General features: G+C 41.7%; 1 protein-coding gene across 1 annotated transcript in view; it reads left to right on the top strand.

Annotated features, from left to right (window-relative positions):
* GCSAML (germinal center associated signaling and motility like) overlaps positions 1-21,606 on the top strand; it is a 41,477-nt gene that overhangs the window by 8,253 nt on the left and 11,618 nt on the right. Inside the window, exon 2 of the mRNA XM_045826332.1 lies at positions 19,453-19,502. Within this exon, the coding sequence (XP_045682288.1) occupies positions 19,453-19,502 (50 nt within the window). The remainder of the gene's footprint in view (positions 1-19,452; positions 19,503-21,606) is intronic.

Genomic DNA, 21,606 nt, shown 5'->3' with positions numbered 1-21,606 from the left:
ATTGGAATGGCTGAAGTGGTGGGCCTAAGGCCAGGCCTCTTGTGAAGTCACCCTCAGCCTGAGGACCTGACCCAGGGGAGCTGCTACCATGCAGGAGGCTCCTGCAGTGAGTCCACATTCAGGAGTCCCTCCCCGCCCCCCAGTGCTGTCTGAGAGGATGGAAGTGGACACTAGAACACTGACGTAGAGGAGCCTTTCTGTCACTGGGCCTGCTTGTGCAGCAAGAGCCACACGGGACCTCCAAACGCCCTGGGCAGCATCTGACTGGCAGCATGAGTCCTGGCAGTAAGCAAGTCCGGGACAGGTGGGACCACACACACAGACACTGTCAACGGTGTCAGCACGCGTCATCTTGTCTTTTCTTTCAAGACTGACTGACTCTTCCAGGGCTTTATCCTCCCATTCTTATTTATACTAAATTTGTTGATTTTATCAGAAGAGCCAGCTTGAATTTTGATTGGGGTACACTGACTATCTAATTTGAGAGCAAAATGCTGCATGGATGCAAATACACTATTCCAGTTAAAACAGTTGTTTTTAATGAACTTATTCAGATATTTTAATAGATTTTAGTAGAATTCTAATGTTTGTTTTTTTTGCATTCTTTGTTAGATACCATTCACAACAGTAAAGTTATGAAGTACATTATTTCCTAGCCTGCTCTTGCTGAAATGCTACTGAATTCTTTTTTTAACCCTCACCTGAGGACATGTTTATTGATTTTAGAGAGAAGGGGGAGAGAGAGAGAGAGAGAGAGAGAGAGAGAGAGAGAGAGAGAGAAACATGGGTGTCGGTTGCGTCCCCACATGCCTCAACCAGGGATCCAACCCGAAACCTAGGTATGTGCCCTCAGTGGGGGTGGAACCCGCAACTTCTTGGTGTACAGGATGATGCTCCAACCAACTGAGACATTTGGCCAGGGTGAAATGCTGCTCAATTCTGTAAGATTATTTTTTTATCTACCAGCATTGCTGACTTTCTTATTTCTTTTAATGGTTTGTTAAGTTGACTGGGCTTTCTAAAAGTTAATATGTAACTAGATATATTATATTATATTATATTATATTATAGATATATAAGATATATTATATCTAGTTATATATTAAATATTTTCTCTCCTTTTTATTTCTTATAACTCATACTTGCATCTCATCTTATACCATTATTATGTTTGAAATATCTGTATCCTTGGGTGTTCTTGTCTTATAACTGATCTTAGATTTTTTTCTAAATCATTTTCATTAAATCTGCTGTATGTTTTTGGTACACTGACTTGTCTTAAAATCAGTTGTATGTTTTTTATTTTCCGTGAGGTAGGTATTATCAAATGCAATTTTTGGAAACTATTGAGATAACCTTGTAATTTTTCTCTTAGACTTCTAAATGTAAATTGTATTAATAGATTTTGTGTCGCTGACCTGTCCTGGAATTTCTGGGATAAAACCCACTTAATTGTAGGGCATATTATTTTTATTGCAAATTTTAGGTTGAGCTCACTCATGTTTTATTGACAACTATAGTATTTTCATGAGTCATTTGGGCCTATATTTTTGTCTCCTCTTCATTTAATCTTGGAGTGAAGAATATCCTAATCTCAATATTTTCTACTTCTGGGACATCTTCTTAAGACAAGCTACATTTGTCACATAAAGTTTGGGAAATTTTATTTGGAAATATGTGAGCTAAAGTTTTGGAGATATATAAGGTACTCAAGTATCAATTTATGAATTTTTAAAAATATATCCATTTTAAGTCATTTATTATATATAATTGTTCATAATAGTTTTAGCTCTATACTCATTCTGAAGTGTGTTTGTGTTACTTTTCATCCCTTCTCTTTTTACTGAATTGATCTTGCCAGACTTTGGCCCATCTTACTGATACCAGCACTTTCTGATATTCGGTTCTCTATTACCTTTATCTCTGCCCATAGCCTTTCTTGTTTTCACTTTCTTTTTCATTTTCTCCATAATTTTTCCTTATATCCTTCAAAGAGTCTTGTAGAGTTTTTACTATTATTTTACTATGTTTTAAGACAGCTACTTTATACCTATAACTTATTCTTTAAGGAGGATTACTTATTATATTACCTAATGTCTAGACAAACAGACATTTTTAGTTATCATTTCATTGTTGATTTTTAATTTTATTGCTTAATGGAGAAATAGTTTGCACATTGTAGATATTCTGAATATTTATTTAGATTTCTTTTTTGAAGTTATAGTGCCTTAAGCTAATGTCAAACATCTTGACAGTTACACAAAGAAAAAAAACCAACATTATGGAAAAAAATCACCCACTATCTCAATACTTTGGCCAAGATATATTTCTATGCTTAATTTAATATCTAGTTTTTTAATAATAGAGTATTAGTTGATTTATTAATTCAGTCAACAAATCTTTGTACAGCACCTATGGCCTGACATTATCTGAATTCCTTTTATTAAAAAAAATTTATACTTCATGTATGGCAGAGTTGAGTATCCATTTATGGTCAGTGATATTAATGACATGAAATTCCAGTTTGGTTCCTGCTAATGTTATGGGTTTTATGCTCCTGTTTTTAACTTTAAAGTACTAGCATTGTTTAGAAGGGCAAGTCAGTGAATCACTAATAACCTCAGGGAGAATTATTTTAGCAGATCCTTTCTTCATTGACCAGTTTGAGAAAATGAAATCACGAGGAAACTGGACTCCAGGGAAACAGAAAGATACAAGAAGATAGGGGACAGTGCAATTAATTTTGCTAGATGTACGATCTATACTATTAAGTAATTATGTCATTCAAATTTGAATACTTGGAATATTATCCAGATCTCTATCTATGGTCTCATCCTATATAAGAAAAAAGCCGCTTATTCTGAAAATCCGACTTGTGTCATATTTAATAAGTTCTATTATTTGTTTAGTGGCCCCCTATGTCAATATTTAACAATGTCTCTGTACTTTTTAACATCAACACTGAGGAGATGCCGTCTCTGAATATTGGCAGTAAGTGAGAGTGGGGCTCACAGCCTACACCGTTTCTGTACAGCCTAACACAGAAGCAGGGAGGATGGAAGAATAGGAGGAAAAGAGCAGAGAAGCCGTGATAGGCTAACCAGTGCAGTGGAGAGCTAACTACCGTGTAAGTATGCAAGCACTCATTGCTCTGGCCTCTACCTCATTGTTTAGTGCTTCCCTGAGTCTCCCAAGGATGATGATAATTGATGGGACAAAACCAAGAGTAATATGCATAACAGAAACTTCCCTGAACATAGGTGAGGATCACAGTGCCCTGCATTGACATGGATGGTCCTGAGAGCCAAGGTTAACGGTCCCAGCACTCCACAGGACGGATGGGAGGAGCCTGCTGACCCCACCCAGGCTTGCTGCAGAAGCCACACCTTCCTGATGTTAGGTTGCTAGGCCCTTTCTACTTTCTTAGCCTCTCCCACCTCTTCTGGAAACTCAGGAAGTTTGCATACCTGATCATGATAAACTTCAAGTCTGGAACTTTTCTGATTATTAAATACAAGACTGAGAGAATCAAAAGTCCAACTACAGGTATTCCATCCCAGTGTAAGTCAGGCCCCTGTGGTTAATATCTTCCTTTTTTAAAATTAAGTAATTTATTTATTTTTATTGTTGACACTATTACAGATGTCCCCTATTCCCTGTCCCCCTCCACTTAACCCCCTCCACCTAACCCCTGCCCACTTGGCCTTCACCAGTGTTGTGTCCACGGGCCAGGCACATATGCACACATGTTCTTAAGCTAATTTCTTCCAGTTCCCCACTTCCACCTCCCCTCTGACAGCTGTCAGTCTGTTCCATGTGTCCATGCCTCTGGTTTTATTTTGTTCATCAACTACTTCTGTAAATTAGATTCCACATATGAATGAGATCCTGTGGTATTTCTGAATTGCATTTTATATCTGTGATTGCCTGTCAAACCTGAAAGAGAGGTAAGTTTAAGGGAAAAAATGGCAGCCTCTTTCTTAACAATAAGGGAAACTAGGAATTGCTATTTGCAGTGACCACATTTACAAACTATTCTTTATGCTTATCCAGAATAACATTTGGAGAATATAAGTGTTATCATGCCTTTCCCGGAGACCCTTCTTGGATGGTTCTGTATTACAGCGAGAATCAAATCCTTTACCAGGGACTACAGTCCCACAGGGACGAGCCCCGTGTCCTCCGCAGTCTCAGTCCCTGCCCTCCATTCACACACATCACCTTCTGGGTGTTCTTCAGGCCACTGACTCCCCCACCACAGGGCCCTGGAACGTGCTGCTCTCTCCTGCACACAGATTTCATTGTCTGTACTTGGGCTTGGTAGCACCTCTTCCTGGAGACGGGGCCCTCACACTCGCCTCTGAGAGGCCTCCCGAACTGCACCCTGTGGGAACTTCCCTCCACACCCCGTGGGCTTCTGCACTGCCGCTGTGACACTTGCCATGCCTTTGTCTCAGCTTGTTACCCTCCATTTGTCAGTGGACTTTACCCCTGTCACTCTCTCTACGGACCACATGCTCTGCAAGGCACTAACTGCTCCTCGTCTTGCTAGCATCTATCTGTGGACAGATCCTGACACGACACTGAATGGAAAAAAGAAAAAAAAAATCATGGAAAAACAGCAGATAACCGGACACCGATATCTCGCCTGGTTGAGATGGACGGACACACCCTGCCTTGTGGTTGATCACCAGGTTTCATATCTCAGCGTTCAGCCTCCTTCCTAATCATCTCATCTCGAGGTCTGGCTTCTGTCACTGAGACGCACTTCCCCCTTCTGCAGTCTGAGAGGGTCGCCGGTGTTTGTTGGTGATGTGAAAGGGCGTCGGTGGGAATCAGCCATTCCCTGAGGGCTTCAGCTATGCTTGCTCTGCACAGATGAAAAGGCAGAAACTGTGGGTGGCAGAGGCTGCGCTGTGACCTTCTGCAATCCCCTTTGCAGTGTGTGGCTGGAGAAGAGACAGCCAGCACCCGAGCATCAGCTCTTTTGGGAGAGGGCCCATTGAAACGAGGCTCTCACTGCTGCTGGCCTGGAAGTAGGGGCCACATGAGCTCTCGCTCTCCTTCTTCCCTCTTAAGGAGCTGAAGAGTCAACAGTTTGAAATACAAGCAAGTCTTTATTGCTCACAGCCAGTGACTAAATGAAGAAACATCTCATGTGTTTAAGGCATCCCCATGCCAGCAAACACTACGAGAGGGACTTGCCGCATTGTCACCAGTCTGCTTGGAGGGGAAGGTCTCACCCACAGAGTCTCCCAACCAACTTCAGTCCGCTCCGCACGTCACTCACACGGCTAGAAGCTGTGCGGTTCTGTTCGGGGCTACTTTGACAGGATGGTGCTCTTTGAATAAAGTCACATTATCTACATCTTCCTGAGTCAATTTTGGTTATCCTATTTTTACAAGAAAGTCATTTATTTTAATTCATGACTTCAAACATATTTACAAAAATGATAATATGAGCTCCTTCAAGTCATTTAACTTTTTAAAATCTAGGTTTGTAGAGGTATAATACAGTTTACCCTTTTTAGACAAATCATTAAATACATTTAGAAGAACCACTCAGTCAGGTAACCTGCACGTCAGTGAAGACACAGAACATTTTTTTTCTCCCTCCTCTCCCCTTTCCACAGCCCCTCACCACTGCCAATCTGATTTCTGGTTTGTTTTTTTCCCCAGGATGTCACGGTATTGTTGCTTTATCTTGACTGGATTCTCATGTTTTGCTTACCTTAGTTTTTGAAATTGTTGCTCTTCTAATTGTTTTGAATTCAAGACTTAATCTTTATGTTTTTAATTTTTCTTCCTTTTAGTAATTGGGCCATGTAAAAACACAACCTTTGCTTCATCAGCACCCAACCTTTTGTCAGATGAAATGCTATTACTATCCAATGTAATTGCTACTTTGCTTTTTATAGCTTCTTGGATCTGAGATGTTTTTAACTTTGAGTATTGTTTCATGTTTTTAATACGGACTTCTAATTTTACTGTCTTATTATCAATATCTGTGTTATTTATGCTTTGTGGATTTTATCACAGTTCTTTGTCATATATTATGTATCAATTTTGAAACAAGTTGCTTATATCCTCTACATTTGGGTTCTTCATATGGATAATAGTCTGAAAATTTAAATATCCTACAATTTTAGGCCTTACCCAGAAGCCACCTGTTTCCTGCCACGGTGGCGGGGGATGGGTAGTGGCAGATGGCACCTGAGCAAAGACCTTGGAACAGGGGGCAGTGGGGGGGGGGGCATGATTCTGGAGCTCTGCTTCTGCCCAGGGTCCTGCCTGTGCCGCACAGAGTTTCACGGGGTCACGGTAATGAAGAGAAAGCTGTAGTGGAGTCTTATGAGTCCACATATTCTATTGTCCTTATTCCTTCAGTAGATATTACAGTGCTGTTCCTCTTCTGGCTTTTCAGGGGGGAAAATGTACAATGGGGGGATCCAAAAAACCCTAGAATTTATTTATAAAATATTGTGTATTTATTATTCCATGTTTAAACTTCAGTCACCTTCAAAGTGCCCTCCATTTGATGAAATACACCTATTGAGATTTTTTTCCACCTCTCAAAATAGTTCTGGACTCGCCAATTTTGATGCCTTTTAGTGCTTCTGCTGTTTTTTTATTCCACCTCTTCCATGTCAGCAAAATGTTAATCTTTGAGGACATTTTTCATTCAGGGAAATGGAAAAAAGGACGCTCAGGGCGAGGTCAGGTGAATATGGAGAGAGGAGCATGGGGGTCACGCTGTTTTGGGTCAAAAACTGATGAACACTCAGCGCGATGTGGGCAGGTGCACTCGTGAATTACCCATCGTGAAGTGGACAAACATGTTAAAAGAGTCTTAAAAAAATTCACTGAGGTCGAACACAGCCTCTCACAACAACAGCAGCTGGTACACTGGTACAGATGCATTCCTAGAACACTCACGTAGTGGGGAAAGCCTCTACTACAAGAAGATAATTCAGGGCTTTTTGGGTCCCCTCTTGCAGATGCTAAATTTCTTGCAAAACTGAAAAGAGAACAAAAGCTCTTACTACCAAAACAAATAAAAAGAAGGTAGAAAAGTAAAAGAAATCCAGTACGGAAACCTCCATGAACCTGATTCTTAGAGTGTACCCCAGGACTTTAAATAATCTGATGCCTTGGCTGTAGAAGGTAAGAAAGTTACACCTGTTCCATTGAGTATGGCTGAAATTTCAAAGAATGTTAGAAGAAGAAAAAAGAAGGAAAGGAAACACAAGCCTGTACTAGAAGAGCAGGTCACCAAAAGAACGATTTCAGGTAAAAAAGTAGAACCTGATCCCAGTTACTGAACAGCCCACCCCCACCTCCTCCAAAGCAGCTGCCTCAAAGAAGAAACTGGGGCAGAAGTCTAAAAACAGAAGCAATGATCAAGATAAAAGGGTGGAAACTTATAGCACCTTCAGAAAAGCAAAAATCATTACCCCTCCACCAAGAGACTCAACAAGAAAGTGGATCAGGAAAGAAGAAATTTTCAACAAAGAAGGAGAAGACAGAAAATGTCTTGGTAGATGAACCCCTATGCAATCAACTTCTAGTATTCCTTTGAAGGGGAATGCAGACTCAAGTCTGGCAGTGGACAGGAGAGGCTGTGGATCTTACTAACCCTGACCAAGTAGAAAGAGCCCAGATAATGGGGCTAAAAATCCTGAAGACTGAAACTGATGGAGAAAATGCTGATGTGAAATTTAAAGATTTTCTTCTGTCCTTGAAGACTATACCATTCTCTGAAGATTCAGCCGTCTGTGTTGTAGACCTGTTAACTGGGAGGTCTGGTGTGATCCAGGAAGCTTTAAGGAAGTTGCGTAAAGGAGAACTGACTGCACTCACACATCAGGTTCAAGAACAAGATCAATCACTTGCTACTGCAAAGGAAGACACCCCTGCTACAAAAGTTCGACCAGTGAACCTAGGAAATGCTGATGGAAGGAAAAAAGAAGCACTGTGGTTACAGCAAGGATGAGAGATCAGATTGGACATTAGTAAAGGAACATAATATATTTCATAACAAAAATGCATGTCAGTTATCAAGAGACTAGACAGATAGAGGTGAAGTTCCAGCAAGTCTGTGAGCTGATAGACACAACCCACTTGCAGCAGGAAATGGCACACTGAGACATGCTGTCAGTGATGCTGCAAATGAACTAGAGTGCCAGTAGTCTACTGGACCACATAAACTGTGCCAGGTTGAATGGATGAGCTGATGGAGGAGTAGGGCAGCTGCAGCCAGAGGAAGTCCAGAGGAAGAACGTGGAGCAAGCAGCTACTCAGCTGAAGGGGCAGCTACAAGCAGCTCAGAGAGGTGGGGAGAAGTCCAGAGTCATATTGGGAAGAGAATAGCAGAGCATGAGCAGCATGTGAGGTTTACAGAGTAAATTTGTGCCCAAAAAAGTAGAAGACAGAGTCTGCCTTGTAAGCTTACAGATACCTTGGTTCAAAACAACAATCAAAGCAAAGACTAATTCAGTGAATGGAATTGGAGCAAAGGCAAGTTCAGGATATTTTAGAGCAAAGAGCACGTACGAAGTGAAATTTCCAACAAAATGGAAGAATTAAGATTCTAAATGACCAAAGCAAAGCATTACAATGAGAAGTTCAGAAGTAATGCACTCTTGTTTCTGAACAGCCCAATAAAGGTGTTGTGGAACAAGTGGAAAAATACATTCAAGAAACAGATGAGGAGCTGATGATTATAGAAGGACTACCTGGAAGTGGACTTACACAGATGGTCACTGATGAAGAAGAACTGAATACAGTAGGAACAGAAAATTCATCATGGGCTAAAGAAGTTCAGAATTTAAAGGCCAAGCAAAAGGATTGGGTTTCTTTTGCATCCCTAGTTGAGGAACTTAAGAAAGTGATGCATGAAAAAATAGAAAGATCAATTCCGTTGAAGAGCTTCTGGAAGCTGGACTTCTGAAAGTTGCTAATAAAGAGAAAACTCTTCTTATCTGAAGCAGGAAATAAAAGTTCTGAAAGTCAGGAGCTTCAGAACCTATCACAAGGAAAGAAGGAACAGAGGAACACCATGAAGGCTGTTTTAGAAGAGAAGGAAAAGATCTAGCCAATTGAGGGAAATGGTTACAGGACCTTCAAGCATAAAATGAATCCTTCAGGGCTCCTATTCAGGAGGTAGCACAAGGTTATCCTTGAAAAGGGCCTGTTCTGCATCACAATTTGAAGAACTTGAGATCCTATTGAAAGAAAAGGCATATATGTGAAAAGAGTGGAAAGGATGCTTAAAGTGAGGGGGAGTGATCTTTGAACAAAACAAAGCTGCTACAGGAGGTGCAAGATGAAAACAAATAGTTTCAACCCCGAATTAGCAGCATAAGAGACAGAAGGACCACCAGGCATCTTCTTTTTCTTCCCACAAAGAACTCTTCAAAGGAATTTCAAAAAGAGGGGAAGAAATAGCTGGTCTCTAGAATGAGTTAGGTTCTTCTAAAGACACTGTGGAACACCTGAGGAAGAAAATCACTGATTTTTGGGAGAATTGGGAAACGATGGAAGCATCAGTATCCACAGAGAAAATGCTGCAGGATGGAGTGAACAGAACTTCCAGGAAATGACAACATGTGGACGCTGTGGAGTCAGGAGCTAAAGAGGTTCTCTTCTAGTTTGAATTATAGTGAATGGTTGTGTGGATTTGAAATGAAGGCATGAGAATGTGTGACTGAGTTTCTGGAACAGAGGAGGTTATGGTTCCAGAGCATAAGTTTAGAGAAGCTGATGAAATGCATAAATTGTTACAGCTACACTGTGAGAAATATGAAACCATCCTTGCAGAAACAGAAAGAACTTTACAGAAGTTACAGAGAAGTGTGGGACAAGAAGAAAATAAGTGGAAAATTAAGGTTGATGTATCACAAAAGACTAGTAAGCAGGTGCAGTTGTCATTCACATTTTCAGAACAAGATCTAATGTGATTCAGAAGAAAAAATGCAAGTTTCCACCAGTAGACGAGTGGATGAAACAACTATGGGACATTTACACAATGGAATACTACTCGGCTGTAAAAAAAGAAGAAAAATTTACCCTTTATGACAGCATGGATAGAGCTGGAGAACATTATGCTGAGTGAAACAAGCCAGGCAGAGAAGACAAATACCATATAAGTGAACTATGATTTCAGTTATGTGTGGGATCTAATGAACAAACTGATCTAACAAGTGAAAGAGGGACAGACTCATAGATAGACAGCAGACTGACAGTTAGAGGAGAGGGAAGGTAAGGGGTAGGAGGGCTGAGCAAAAAGAAAAATGAACATGGACAACAGGGTGGTGATTGCCCAGGAAGTATGTATACAGGGGTTAAATGGTAATGGACATAAATACAATTAAAAAGATTTTAAAAGATGTTGAAAATCTGAGAAGAGAGGGAGAGAATCTGGAAATGGAACTAGAGAAAGCAGAAATGGAATGACTGACCTGTCACAGAAGTCAAAGGGTTAAGAACACAGTTAAATGAAACATCTACAAAACTTAGAATGGAACCAAGTGAAAGACAGAAGGTAACTGGTGATGTATGAGGCTCAACAGTCACTGGATCTCATCCCATCAAAAAGAGTAAAAGCTGCTGGAGATACCACTGTTGCTGAGATTAGTGATGGTTCCCCAGAAAGGGGGTTTTCTGAGATGGAGACAATGTCTGTAAGTCCAAATCAGACTGTGACATATTTACGACAGTGGCTTCAGGCAGGAAACCACCAGCTCACAGAGGAGGAAGACCACTACCTGGCACTGGAGTGAAGTAACCAGGAAACTGTTCATTCATGGGTAATAGGAGGCATTGTTTTGTGTTTTGCCAAATAAAGCCTTATTCATGTTTTCACCCTCTCCACTTCAGCAGAAGCACTGAAGAGTGTTTTGTCTTTTCTAATTCTTGTTCGACCACTGATTTAAAGAGAGAAGGAAAAAGCTAACTCTGTAGACACCTTCAGAGTTTAGTTTTATAATAAAAACTCTTTGAATAATTAGGCCTTTCCATTCCTGAAGATAAAATAAACATGAAATCTTTAGTGTTATTCTGCTCAATGAAATTGTTCAGAAGATCAAAAGTGGGACTTACTCTCAAGATGGCGGCACAGGTGACTCAGCTCCCTTCGTCCCACAGCCATGGCAAAACTATAACTAAAATGTAGAACAGCCATCCCTCAGACCCGATAGAATCTCAAACCATGTGGAAGTCCGTCAACTAAGGAATTAAAGAAACCACATTCATACGGATGGGTAGGAGGGACGGAGGGGTGGAGACACGGAGACGTGGATCCAGCTGGTCCCAAACCCATATGTGGTGCACATAAAATGGAGGGACATCTCCGAAGTAAGGGATCCCACCCACAAACCAGACCCCCACCCAGGGTTCCAGTGCCAGGAAGAGAAGTCCCCATAACTTCTGGCTGTAAAAACCAGTGGGGGGTGGGTCAGCAGAAGAAACTATGGGTATCTCAGACTTCTCCTCTCCTCTCCTCTCTCTCTTTTTTAAAATATATTTTATTGATTATGCTATTACAGTATCCCATTTCCCCCCTTCATTCCCCTCCAGCCTGCATACCCCCTCCCACCCACATCCCCCCCTTTAGTTCATGTCCATGTGTCATAAGTTCTTTAGCTTCTACCTTTCCCATACTATTCTTGTCCTCCCCTTGTCTATTTTCTACTTACCATCTATGCTACTTATTCTCTATACCTTTTCCCCCTCTCTGCTCCTCCCACTCCCCTGTTGCTAACCCTCCATGTGATCTCCATTTCTGTGGTTCTGTTCCTGTTCTAGTTGTTTGGTTAGTTTCTTTTTGTTTTAGGTGTGGTTGTTAATAATTATGAGTTTGCTGTCATTTTACTTTACATGTTTTTATCTTCTTTTACTTAGAGAAGTCCCTTTAACATTTCATATAATAAGAGCTTGGTGATGATGAACTCCTTTAACTTGACCTTATCTGAGAAGCACTTTATCTGCCCTTCCACTCTAAATGAAAGCTTTGCTGGATAGAGCAATCTGGGATGTAGGTCCTTGACTTTCATGACTTGGAATACTTCTTTCCAGCCCCTTCTTGCCTGTAAGGTCTCTTTTGAGAAATCAGCTGACAGTCTGATGGGAACTCCTTTGTAGGTGACTGTCTCCTTATCTCTTACTGCTTCTAGCATTCTCTCCTTCATTTTTACCTTGGCTAATGTAATTATGATGTGCCTTGGTGTGTTCCTTCTTGGGTCCAACTTCTTTGGGATTCTCTGAGCTTCCTGGACTTCCTGGAAGTCTATTTCCTTTGCCAGAATGGGGAAGGAAAGTCTATTTCCCTTATTATTTGTTCAAATAAGTTTTCCATTTGTTGTTCTTCCTCTTCTCCTTCTGGTACCTGTATAATTCAGATGTTGGAACGTTGAAAGATGTCCTGGAGGTTTTCTAAGCCTCTCCCCATTTTTTTGAATTCTTATTTCTCCATCCTTTTCTGATTGGATGTTTTTTTCTTCCTTCTGGTCCACTCCATTGATGTGAGACCCAGCTTCCATTCCATCGCTATTGGTTCCCTGTGCATGTTTTTTCATTTCACTTAGTGTAGCCTTCATTTGTTCATCTAATTTGCGATCAAAATCAACCAATTCTGTGAGCTTCCTGATCACCAGTGCTTTGAACTGTGCATCTGATAGGTTGGCTATCTCTCAGTCACTTAAAAGTACTGGTTCTGGGGCTTTCAATTCTGTTTGAGCCATCTTTTTTTTTCCTTTGGTCTGGTTGCACCTATTATGTAGTGAGGAGCAGAGCCTTAGGTGTTCACCAGGGCAGGGCACCCCAGTTGCTGGGCTGTGACACTGTATGTGTGTGTGAGGTCTGAGAGGGAACAATGGCATTTGCTCTGCTCTCCATTGGACCTTAGTCCCTTCCACTGCTTCCCCAGAGAAAACTGGGCCCCTCTGGTACCAATTCCCATGTGGGTGGGCTTATGCAAGGATCTCTCCTGTGAGGCTGGGAATCTCTCCCTGCACCTCGACTCCCACAGGTGTTTTCAATCAGTGCCCCGAGGCTCTATTTCCCAGCACTGTGATCCTGGTTTGCACGCAGTGCCTTGCTTCACAATCGCTGCCTCACTGGGTTTGCTGGTTGCCACCCCTTGGCCAGGGTCTGCCAGCTGCCACTTGCACAGTCAGGGTCCACCTGCTGCGGTCTTGCGTGTCACAGATGCCTTACGTGCCTGGTCCCAACATTCTCTGCTCTCCACGCCCTGACTTGTGCCTGGCTGCCCGACTCCATCCCTCCTACTGGTCTGGATGAATGTGTCTATTTTAACTTCTTGGTTGTCCGACTTCCACACAGTTCAATTTTCTGTCAGTTCTGGTTGTTATTCTGTTTCTAAATTATTGTTGTCCCTATCTTGTTCGTGCAAGGAGGCACAGTGTGTCTACCTATGCCTCCATCTTGGCCGGAAGTCCTCCTCTCCTCTTAAAGGGCCTCACACCACACATGCACTTACTCAGACTCACTCCCTCAGGGATCCAGCACTGCGTAAGCAGCTTGAAGGACACCAGTAGCATAATAGGAAGGAACTGAAGTATCTGGCATCAAGGCAAGAGCTGGGGTACAGCTTCCTTCCTGAAAGAATGCAGACAGTGGCCATTGTACCCTTTGTGAGCCCTCCTCCTCATAGAGCTACAGTGTGGTGGCAGCATATCTGAATCTCCATCAACCTGGCTCACACAGTAAGCCCCACCCTGATGATAAGCTAAGGGGCCACCCCATCCAACTTACAGGCCCACTCCAGCAACACTCCCACACTGATAACAGTGGCTTTTCCATATGAGAGGCTGGGCTAGGCATGGGCTTCAGACCTTCCTATATCCACTCAAACAAGCGACAGCTGAGCCTAGCCCCTCTGCCTCCCACTGACCGGTCCCAGGCCTGGCACTAGCAGCAGTCATCTGCAAATCACTTTATAGCTTAGCCAAGGGGCTCCAGACAGAACACAGGTGGTTGCTGGCCTGCACTATCCAGGAAACCCCAGAGCCTGGGCACCCAGTGACCATTTATAGACCACATTGGAGCACCACCCAACCACCTCCACAAGCCTTGGAGGGAGGTAGTTACTGGCCAAGGGTCATAGCCAGTCCTACCAGCTTTCCAGATGGGTAAATCCCTCCTGTTGACCTGATGGCAGCAACTGAGACTCATCTACAAGTGGAGGGAGTAGTCAGCCCTCATGGAGGGAACACCTTGAGTACCCAGCTTAGTGGAGGCTGTGCCACTGGACCCTACAGGACATCTACTACATTAGGCCATGCTACCAAGACATGGAGTCAAAGGAGCTCTACCTAATACATAGAAACAAACACAGGGAGGCTGCCAAAATGAGGAGACAAAGAAACATGGCCCAAATGAAAGAACAGATCAAAACTCTAGAAAAAGAACTAACCAAAATGGAGATAAGCAACCTATTAGATACAGAGTTCAAAATATTGGTTATAAGGATGCTCAAGGAACTCAGTGGGTCTCTTGTATACTACAAGAGCATACAAAAGACCCAGGAAGAAATGAAGGATATACTAACTGAAATAACGAACAATTTACAGGAAATCAACAGTGGAGTGGACGAAGCCAAGAACCAAACCAATGATTTAGAATAAAAGGAAGAAAAAGACATCTGGTACAGCATGAAGAAAAAAAGAATCCAAAAAATTGAAGACAGCGTAAGAAGCATCTGGGACAGCTTCAAATATTCCAACATTCATGTCAGAGGGGTACCCAAAGGAGAAGAGAAAATGCAAAAAAATTGGAAACCTATCTGAAAAATAATGAAAGAAAACTTCCCTAAATTGGCAAAGGAAATAGACATACAAGTTCAGGAAGCACAGAGAGTCCCAAACAAGATGGACACAAAGAAGACCGCACAAAGACACATCATAATTAAAATGCAAAAAAATAAAGATAAAGAGAGAATCTTAAAAGCAGCAAGAGAAAAGCAGATAATTACCAACAAAGGAGTTGGTAATTAAACTGTCAGGTGGTTTCTGAAAAGAAATTTTGCAGGCTAGAAGGGATTAGCAAGAAGTATTCAAAGTGATGAAAAGCAAGGACCTACATCCAAGATTACTCTATCCAGCAAAACTATCATTTAGAATGGAAGGGCAGATAAAATGCTTCCCAGACAAGGTAACGCTAAAGGAGTTCATCATCACCAAGCCCTTTCATATGAAATGTTAAAGGGATTTATTGAAGAAAAAGAAGATCAAAACTATGAACATTAAAATGGCAATAAATACATAACTATTAACAACTGAATCTAAAAAACAAACTAAGCAAACAAGTAGAACAGAAAAAGAATCACAGATATGGAGAACATTGGGATGGTGGCCAGTGGGGAGAGGGGTCTGGGATAATGGGGTAAAAGGTGAAGGGATTAAGAAGTACAAATTGTTAGGTATAGAACAGATGGGGGGATGTTACGAACAGTAAAGAAAATAGAGATGCCGAAGAACTAATATTCATGACCCATGGACAGAACTAAGAAAGGGGGATCACTGGAGGAGATGGAGGGGGGCTAAGAGGGAAAAATGGGGATGACTGGAATAGCATGAACAATTTTTAAAAGAAGACCAAATGTGGTAGAGACCGTGTAGAGTTCAGCATGTCAGTACTGATGCTGCACACTGCGTTACTTACCGTTTGGAGAGTGCCTTTGACTGGCTCCAGACAACACATTTCATATGAAAGGGCTTGGTGATGATGAACTCCTTTAGCTTTACCTTGTCTGGGAAGCACTTGATCTGCCCTTCCATTCTAAATGGTAGCTTTGCTGGATAGAGTAATCTTGGATGTAGGTCCTTGCTTTTCATCACTTTGAATACTTCTTGCTAATCCCTTCTAGCCTGCAAAATTTCTTTTCAGAAACCAGCTGACAGCTTTTGTAATGTTGTCAGTGAGTAGAAGGATGCTTGTTATCCAAAAATCATATTACAAAATAAAAATCGTACAGTTTAAGATTGTGGTAGTGAGAATAACACTTTAAAAAAATCAATGTCTAGCCCTGGCCAGGTGGCTAGGTAGGAGCGTCATTCCATACACCAAAAAGTTGTGGGTTCGATCCTGGTCAAGGCACATACCTAGGTTCTGGGTTTGATTCCCCAGGTGGGGCTTGAATGAGAGGCAACTAATCAATGGTTCTCTCTCTGGTTCTCTCTCTTGCTCTCTCTCTCTCTCTCCCCCTATGTCTCTCCATTCCCTCTCTCTTAAATCAATAAACATATCCTTGGGTGAGGATTTAAAAAATAAATAAATGTATATTCATTAGCATAATGTCGGGCTGGAGTGAGCCCTCAATAAATATGAGCTAGTATTATGTTTATTATGCCCCATAGGTTTTGAAAATTACTATGTAATTTTTCTGTTTAAGGTTCATAATTTTGAAATTTATGTATTAAAAAATAATTATGGTCCTGCTGGTGTGGCTCAGTGGATGGCGTGCCGGCCTGCAAACCAAAAAGTCACTGGTTCCATTCTCAGTCAGGGCACATGCCTGGGTTGTGGGCCAGGTCCCCAGTAGGGGGTGCATGACAGTCAGTCACACATTAATGTTTCTCTACCTCTCCCTCCCTTCCCTTCTCTTTAAAAATAAGTAAATAAAATCTTTAAGAAAATAATTATGCGTTTCAGGTAATCTACATTCTTATTTTTCTTTTCTTTCTTTTTTCTTCTTTTTCTCTTTGGCTAAAAGAAATTAATCTATTACTATTTTGTTTGAGTTAATACTCAGTTTTCTTTTCCTCTGCTTTATATGATTCTAAGTATGTTGGTGTAACAACTGATGACCATTGCAGATATGTGGGGCTTTCTGCTTGTCTGGATCTAGTTCTGAAGTGAGAGAGGGAGGCTTGTTCCATCTGCATCTTCTGGCCTGTGAGGAGGTCTGTACACGGAAGGGCAGGAAAGTGGGAAGGGGCTGCAAACTCCCAAGGAACACATGGAGGGCGAGGATGCCTATCGGGAGTAATACTCAGTATTGCCTGGTCCAGTCTCCACTCTTGGGCTGTGTTACTTTGCTCTGGCTGCCATAACACAGTACCACAGATCAGGACGACTTAAACAACAGAAATTTATGTTCTCACAGCCCTGGAGGCCCGAAGTCCAAGGCCCAAGTGTCCACACTGTGGGTTTTTTCTGCGGCCTCCCTCCTTGGCTCCGAGATGCCTGTCTTCTCCCGGCGTCTTCCCTCCATGCGCACCTATCCAAATTCCCTCTGTTCACAGGGACACTGCTGGAACTGGGTTAGGGCCCATCCCGATGACCTCATTTTCACTTAACCACTTCTGTAAAGACCCTGTCTCCAAATATGGTCTCCTTTTTGGGTCCTGGGGGTTAGGACTTCAGCGTATAATTTCAGGGGAGGGACACCATGTAGTCCACAACATAGGTCGATTAAAAAAGGAAGACTGTCCAGGGAGGTTTTTGCTGTCATGTCAGGGAGTCGAAGTTCTGCGTGGGCCCAGCACTGTCCTCCTGCACTGCAGTGAGAGGGGACAATGAGCGGTCAGGCTCGGCTTTCACGGGCAGCCGCTTGGAGGCACAGACAGCTCCTGAGCCAGCTGCATCCATCATTCCCCAACATCTCTGTAACGTGAATTTGCATTTTAGAAAGTTCAAATGTGGTTCTATGTTCATCTTTTTTTCCCCTCAAGACCTAGGAGGTTTCATATCTTCAGAGTACTAAGATATTTGACAACCCGCTTTCTTTCCTCGGAGAGTTCCTTTTCCCTCTTGACTCGGTGGGTACGGCTGCAAGGGTGCAGACTGGGGCACTGTAAGGGCGCCTCACTGATGGCTTGGTTTTACATGTACATTTTTCCCCTGGATGTTCTGGGATTCATTATCTATTCTTGAAGTTTGGAAGCTACTATGTATGTCATGTGATGCTTTTTTTTTCCTCTAAAATCTATTTTCAGATACAAGACTTTATCTTGGGAATTTTCTTTATTATTATCATTGGATACTTCATTTCGTTTGTGTGCATCTCATCTCCAGGAAAAACTAGTGTTGTGTGTATATTAGGCTGGCTTTTTTTTTTTCATTATTATCATCCTTTCTCTAATCAGTCTACCTCCTCACTTCTACCATTAGCTTTCGTTTCCAGTGTACTTCACATGCTTCTGCCTTCTTTTTAGAAGAATTGACTTAAAGTTTTGATGCTTCTAATTATGTTTTAATTTCTCTAAGGATTTTATCATTTCTTTCCATCATGTCCTGAGTTCTGCTGGTCCACTTTCGTTTCCCATGTGTTATTACTCACAACACCAGCAATCACCGTTGAGCTGCCTCTCACATCTCGCTCTGCTATTTTCTTTTCTGTGTCATCTTTGTTATGCAGTTCATGTTTGCAGCCCTGTGCTTATTCCTGGAAGAGGAAGCAGGTCCCTAGGAAGAGAAAACGGCGTGCTTGAACCTTAGTGCGTTTGGTCGGCACAGTGCGGAGGAGGGAAAAGCTCAGACGAGGATTTGATTTTGGTGTGGTCTCAGACTGCTTCCTCGCCGAATGCTCTCTTCCCTCTGCCCTGGGCACATTCCTATTCTGTGTGTGTTATACCCTACGCCCCATGAGGGGGGCGGCTGATTTCAGGTGGTATCCTTTGTTCCCTCCATGTGCCCATCTGGTCGCGGAGTCTGGCCGGGAATGGAACGAAAGGGATGTGTCGGCGACTCCACTGCGTCCCAGCCCCTCCACGGTGGTGTGACAGGGAAGCCTGTCCCCGTGGAGAAATTCTCTCCTTCATCACCAGCCCGCACTTATTGATACCTGTCACTGTAAATTTGTATTCAGAATTTCTAAGAACTCCTCATTTACCTTTGAAGATATAGATTCCATGAGGAAAAGAGCAGAGAAAAAAATGGACTTTCAATGGCCTCCTCAACTTATTCCCAGTTTCACTGTGTGGCACATATGTGATCTGCCCACATAGTGGCACATGCACAGTCTTGTCACACCGTGGTTCCTTAAGTTTCACAAAATATGGGGTTTTATTCTCCATGAAAAATGTATCTCTAGGTTTTTGGGTTTTTTCAGCTTTACTGAAGTACAATTGACAAATGACTTTTAAGATATTTAAAGTGTACATTGTGATTTGATACATGTACACACTGGGAAATGATTCCTGCACTGAGTTGTAACACCTCCATCACCTCAAATAAGTTCCTATTTTTGTTTTGGTGAGAGCGTTTAAATTCTACTCTTTTAGCTGATTTCAATTATACAATACAGTGTTATCAGCTATATTTCATGGTTTTCCAGGAAAAAAGCTAGGGTAAGCAGGTTCTTAATTTTATTTAACTTTGAAATTGTCAGTGTAGCAATGACTTTAGGTTGGGAGCAATGAAACATCCCTTTCAAGTGCAATGTCAGCTTCAGAAAACTGGAGGGTCTCATGTTACCTCTTTTGTTTGCAGGCAGGAAGCGACTCCAGTTGAGAGAGAAAATCGAAGTCAAGATAAGAAAAGTAAGTCTTCCCTCACCAGTACTTGCTGCACCAGGACAGCTGTAAATTTAAACATCCAAATTAGCTGTGGTTCTGACGCTCCCTTGGGACTGAAGGAAGCAGTGCTCGCAGTCTGAGTCCTTCATTTTTGTCTCATAAAACTGACCTTTTTATTCTTTGTATCACGACACTACCTACATATAATTTCTTTCAAGCAACACTTAGTAAACTTCTATGGGAAGCAATTAGTCAAAATCCTACTGATTTTAATTTTTTTATTGTTATTTTAAAATAGGGCTGTTTTAAGGATAAGGTATTGTTAAGTGTCTTTTTTGCTCATGCCTTTGCTCTGTTTGACTTAGTATCTAGGTGTAGTAATCATGGAATTATTTTAAAATGGACAACTGCAAATAACAACGTGTAGCCCCTTGGGACAGGCATATCTGAAGGAAACTGGCTTTTCTCATTGCTGTTGCTTCAGCTGTCTTCTCGCGTTACAAGCCCCCTCAAGGAATGGCCTCTCCGTGCCCCTGGAGCTCTGCATTTCCAGTCACCCCTCAGCTCCCTGAGTGTACTTCATGGTCTATGAAATGAATGTATTTTGCCAATATCATCATGACCATAAATGAAATAACACTCTCAAAAAGCATCAAAGCACCTTGCATGTAAAATTGTCCTATGAGACAATTTCTTAAATTCACTGAAGTTAACATTGGTTAATAACATTATATAAGTTTCAGGTTTAAAATTCTATGATGCATCATCTGTATATTGCCATGTGTACCCACCACCCAAAATCCAGTCTCCCACCATCACTGTATATTTTACGCCTTTCATCCTCTTCACCTCTCCCCACCCCCCTTCTCTGATAACCACCAATCTGTTGTCTGCGTCTATGAGTTTGTTTTGTTTGCTCGTTTATTGTTTTTTGTTTTATTTCCCCACATATGAGTAAAATCATATGACTCTTGTCCATTGTCAATGACGTGGTTATTTTGATGGTACGTACATAATATATATGGTTGTACTAATCCATGGTATAAAGTCTATTTTTGACCACAGGGCATGTTGAATGCCTCTGCCCAGATGTAATTACTAAAGACCCTAAAACACAATGTTCATTCTTAATTTTGACCACCTCATCTCTGGCACTTACAAATGTTGCTCCACATCTCTCTCCTGAGGTGGCCCCTTCCTCCATGGGACACCACGCTTCACTGTGCACCCTTGGTCACAGCCACTTCTCTGTCACCTCACCCTGCCCTGCCTGGGCACACCTCAAATTCAGGTGCTCCTCAGTGACTGGCCTTGGAACATTTTACTTTCTTACAGAGTTTGTGTAGGATTGATCTTATTCCTTCTACTATTTGGTAGAATTTTCTGGTGAAACTATAGGATCGTGGTGATATTGTGAAAAAGTTTTTCACATACAGATGCAAATACTTTTGTAGTTCTAAAGTACTCACATTTTGTTTTTCATTAAAATTTCAGTCCTAAGCTTAAAATTATTCACTATATTCTTATATGTATTTTATTATACTTTTTACATTTTAAGTTACAGTTGACATACAATACCATATTAGTTTCAGGTGTACAACATAATGATTTGAAATTTACATACCTTATGAAGTGACCCCCCCATAAGTCTACTGCCCACCTATTTCACTTAGCATATTACCCTCTAGGTCCATCCATGTTGTCACAAATGGTAAGACTTTATTCTTTTTTATGGCTCAGTAATTTTCTACTGCATGTATGTACCACCTCTTCTTCACCAATTGTCTGTCAGTGGGCACTTGGGCTGCTTCCATATCCTGGCTATTGTAAATAATGCTGCGATGAACACAGGGGTGCATATATCTTTTCAAATTAGTGCTTTGGATTTCTTTGAATAAGTACCCAGAAATGGGATTGCTGGGTCCTGTATTAATTTGATATCTAATTTTTTGAGGAATCTTCATACAGTTTTGCATACTAGCTGCACCAATTTACAATCCCACCAACAATGCACAAGGGTTTCATTTTCTCCAACATTTGTTGTTGTTTGATTTGATGGTGGCCCTTCTGACAGGTGTGAGGTGATATCTCATTGTTTTAATTTGCATTTCTCAGATGATTAATATGT

Source organism: Phyllostomus hastatus, unplaced genomic scaffold (assembly GCF_019186645.2).
Source record: "Phyllostomus hastatus isolate PE091 unplaced genomic scaffold, TTU_PhHast_1.1 phas_contig_150, whole genome shotgun sequence".
In the NCBI taxonomy this organism is placed as follows: domain Eukaryota; kingdom Metazoa; phylum Chordata; class Mammalia; order Chiroptera; family Phyllostomidae; genus Phyllostomus; species Phyllostomus hastatus.
Note: the sequence above shows the minus strand (reverse complement) of the source record. Positions and strands in the feature narration are given on the sequence as shown.